The sequence below is a fragment of the Egretta garzetta genome, unplaced genomic scaffold (assembly GCF_000687185.1).
Source record: "Egretta garzetta isolate BGI_Z169 unplaced genomic scaffold, ASM68718v1 C9074274, whole genome shotgun sequence".
Taxonomy (NCBI): domain Eukaryota; kingdom Metazoa; phylum Chordata; class Aves; order Pelecaniformes; family Ardeidae; genus Egretta; species Egretta garzetta.
The window spans coordinates 1-4,401 of record NW_009269958.1 but is presented as its reverse complement, the minus strand read 5'-3'; the positions used below and the strand labels follow the sequence as shown (position 1 = coordinate 4,401).

Below are 4,401 nucleotides of genomic sequence, written 5' to 3'. Positions count from 1 at the left end.
TGTGTGGTGCTTAGTTGCTGGCTGGTATTAAACCATGACACAGACAAAATTTGTCAGTTCTACTAATCAAGCAGGAGTTTCCAGAGCAGCACTACAGCAATGGTCCAGAAAGTTATATGAAGCAGTGTTCCTTTAAAGATGATCACTACCTTCTGAGGGCTATTCATGTAAGCCTTTCAATCATCTGTCTTGCAATCCTAAGTGAAAACAGTCACTATTTAAAAGCACCAGGTTTTTTACTCAATAAGAAAACAACCCAACTGTTCCTTCCTTTATATTCTGCTCATTTCAGTATGCAGACATACAAGGGAAATCCAAGGATCTGCATTCACTCCTGACCTTGTACAGGACTTGGATATGAAAAATGAGAGCTCTTCATCTCAAATGTCTGTTTGAGATCAGTTCCTTACTCTCAAAAACTCATTCCCAATTCTTAGTGAGAAATCAAGGATTTACCATTGGCTGAATTAGTTACGCTGATGGGAAGCTTTAGAGCAACTGCCTCTTCTGGAGGGAGAACATGATCTGGGAGAGTCCAAAATTGCAACTTACATGTTTTTTCATTTTATGATTTTATGTTTAAAACTAAATCTACAAGTTCATAATGTGATTCCTCAATAACTACTTTAACCTGTAAGCCTTCAAGTCTATTCTAAAAAGAATCATCCAAATTTACTTAGACTCTCATAAGAAAGCTGTTAAAAACATTTAAAACACATTTATAGTTAAGAGCAACCGTGCCACTGTTGTGCCCCTAGAACATACAGAAGCACCAGTATTGAACTTCAGCCTCAACAGCTGGATCAGTCATGGCTAATGCTGTATGATCTAAGTGACACAGTTTAATATTTCAAAGATGGATAAGAAAAAAATATATTTTGTTAAGCTATTTTTAAAAAGGTTTTAATAGCCCAGTATCTTACCTGTGTTCAGCAGCTGGAACAGAATATCCTGGAACTGGATCTTTTGTACCATAGTACTTTTTAATTAACGCAATTCCTGCTACAGTGTCTGTTCCTTTGAAGTTTACCAAATGAGCTGAAGCTCCTATTCCTGCAGTCTGAAAAAGAAGCAACTTTCAGTTGCCACGCCAAAAAAAGAAGCCTAAATCCAGTCATCGCCTGGCACTAGTGCGAATAGCAAAACTCTGACTCAGTTCCTGTTTCGCCAATACCCTCTTCGTGTACCTACAGGGCAAAGACAGCTTCCATATAGGAAAAAGCTCTCCCAGCCTGATGCTCAGGGTTCAGACACATACCCACCCCTCACTCCAGATCTCCCCCCTCGACAGTAAGTCCAAACACAGAGCTCCACGCATTCACAATTTCACTGCTGAACAGGGACACAACTGTTAACAGATACATGCTACAATCCTTTATGGTTAAGAACAATTAGACTTCTCAAATTATTAGACAAGTAGTATTACCTCTTGTGAAGAAACTCCTCTGTAGCCGAAGTCATGCAGTTTATATTCCAGTCCTTCCAAGCTGCCAGAAGTCTCTAGCAAATATTTGGCCAAAATCTTTTTCTGCTCTCTAGAGTTTGTAGCCACTGTGATTGGATACCATGACTGCACAAGAATAGTCTAAAACAAAACCCATCACATTATTAGGTGTATGTTTGCTTAGGACTCAAAAATCCCCACTTGGCATTTAATCAGGCACAAAAAGGTCTATTTATTTTCATTGCCCATTCAGAAAGTACTGATGCCTCCAACAGTTTGCTTTAGGGCTAAAGTAATTAGCCTGTGTAATACTTTAGAAGGTAGGCCAGGTATTGACCATCTCAGGAGTTATCACTCCCAAGACACAACTCCCTCCATCCTCCTTTCCTCGTGGATGAAAGTACCAATGTGAATTTCCTGTAAAATTATTACAATCTCTTGCCAGGTAGAGGCAAAAGGTCTGTGTGAGAATCTAGGCTTACTTAAAGCAGACAATGAAAGCTGCCAAAGATTCCCCTTAAACCAATGAGGATTCAGCATTTATTTAAGTGCATTAATTTTTACTTAGGAAAAAAAACATGTTAAATTTCCCAAACTGACCTCAATCCAATTTGTGAGCCAGTAGCACTCTGGATCTGTGTTTTCTACTGTGAAAAGAACATTTCCTCTGGGAATTACAGAGCCCTCAGGAACAGCCTTTATTTCTATAGGAAGGTGGCCATCATATTTCTGTGTAAGAAACAGTAATATTGTCAGACAAGAGGAAAGATTAGGACCTACCTTTCTCTTATTTGACTGCAATGGATAAAACTCAGGCTATGAGTTTATTGATAAAGCTTTCTTCTTTATTTCTTTCAACCCTAAAAATAATTTGGTTTGTTTGCATACCCACCAGCCCATATAAATAAAAAAAAAAATCCATATTTATCGAAAAAGGAAGAAAATCCTGTAACAGAAAATAGTCTCTTTTATCAAACCAAATGATGGTTATCAGTTGTATTCCTTGTGCTTAAGCCAGGAAGGCTTAAATATTCTATAAAGATACATAAGTTCTAACCACGGAACAAGAAACATTTGCTACTCAGTTTTCTTCAGTGCTTTCATATGACATAAGCTAAAAAAAGTTTAGCTATTATCTAGGCCTTCAAAAACTCTCTAGTTTTGCTTAGTATAGATGTGTGCTTTCTTAATTTATTAGGATTCATTTAATATCTATTTTAAAGAATATTTTATCATCTCAGATATTCACTAAACATGAAATCCAATCTTGAAGCGTCACTCTTTTGTTAAATTCAGTCCTTCATCCCCAAAGGACTAAACATTGTGTGAAATATGCCTTTTGAAAAAGACTAAGTTGCAAACAGCAACTCTGGAAGAGTAATTATAACTTTCTGACAGAGCTCTGCAAGCTAAACTGAAAATATTTAAAATGTTTTGTATGTTAGTATTTTTTGACAGAAAGCTTCTCATGAGATATTCCTTAAAGGCCAGAAAAATTGCATCAATTCAGAGACATTACGCAGATTCCTAAGTAGCATCAAAACGTATTCTCCAGTGCCTCTTCTACACTACAGTTTAAAAGTTTCTTCGCAAGTGTAATATGCTGAAGCAAACTGTGTTTATATATCACATGGGAGTTAACCGTTGGACTTGGAGATGTCTGTTCTGGATTAACAAAGGACAACGAAGCCTTCAAAAAGGCTCAGAATAATTTATTAATGATTCAGTGCAGACAAAAGCATAGTTAAGTGAAAAACCAAAACATTTCAGAGTTGCTATAGGCATTGATTTTGTCCACAGAAGAAAGCAATATGGTCATGCCATGGCACTGTATTATAGCTCTTTTCAAAATATTTACGTAGAATCAACTTGTAAAATCCAGGGTTTACATCTCTATCACTCATCATCAATTCCTGCCAACTTCCAGCTCTTATTACACCATGCCCTCGTTCTCCAGGTAGTCCATTCCTCTCTTCCACCCCTTCACCCCATCAGTATTTACTCATTCATCTACTCTTGGTGCACATTCACGGTGTATGTTTCAAATTCATTTTGGCACTTCACTCATCCAGCGGTTGCTCCCTCCACTTTACCTAACACTACACATTAGGTAACAGAGCCAGAGAGCAAACAGCGGCAGGTATGTGAATATGCACAGGAATCCAGTGAGCAGAAGCAGGGTCTCTGTGTGCTTATAAGGGCATACAAAGACCCAAAGGGTACATACACTTCCAGTTTGAGAACCATCAGCATTTAAGATCAAGAAGTGGAAATCACGTTTGGTTATATACATGCATAATTTTAACAAGAAAATCTGACAAAGGAATAAACAATGTATACAAGGATACGCAGAAAGAGTTCTTTTGGAACAGAAGTTCAACGGAATTAGTTAAACCATGTTAAAACTCAAGTGTGGACAGACATGCGGCATAAAAAGGGTATTAATTCAGCTTAGCCAAAGAGGGATCAAGATCACTTTAAATACAGATGAGAGCAGTTCACAATGTATAATGTAGTTTAAACACAAATATGGATTGAATTCATATCTGTAGTTATTTGAAATGGACTCAAGTCCACTACAAACCTCTCTGTAGCTCCCTTTTAGAAAAAAGGGGGTTTATTTACCTTGCTGCCTTTTGCAACATTTAGTTGAAATTCACTTCTCTTGCACACCTTATGGTCCACCCTGGTTGCAAGACGGCATCCAGATGCATTCAGACAGATGCCACCATAAAACACATACAGTCAGGGTATCCAGGGGAAAATGCAAAGAACGAAAAATTGTGTTTTCGAATGTCAAAAATATCCATTCACTAGAACCCACAATGAAACTTGGCATTTAATTAATCTGCAGAGATTAGAACAGTTCTCATGAATGTTATTAGTCAATCTGCTGCTTTTACTGAGAAGAGATGCTTACAATTACTTGAAGACTGACACATTTTTAAACAAAAGGG

At 37.4% G+C, this 4,401-nt stretch overlaps 1 protein-coding gene across 1 annotated transcript; it reads right to left on the bottom strand.

The window, feature by feature from the left end:
* Positions 1 to 923: 923 nt before the first annotated feature.
* Positions 924 to 4,187, bottom strand: LOC104133974 (nicotinamide phosphoribosyltransferase-like; the record flags this gene model as incomplete). Its single annotated transcript, XM_009647452.2, has 4 exons — positions 924 to 1,060; positions 1,427 to 1,585; positions 2,045 to 2,173; positions 4,070 to 4,187. Coding segments are annotated over 4 exons (543 nt in total), but the record flags the coding sequence as incomplete, so codon positions are not given.
* Positions 4,188 to 4,401: the final 214 nt, after the last annotated feature.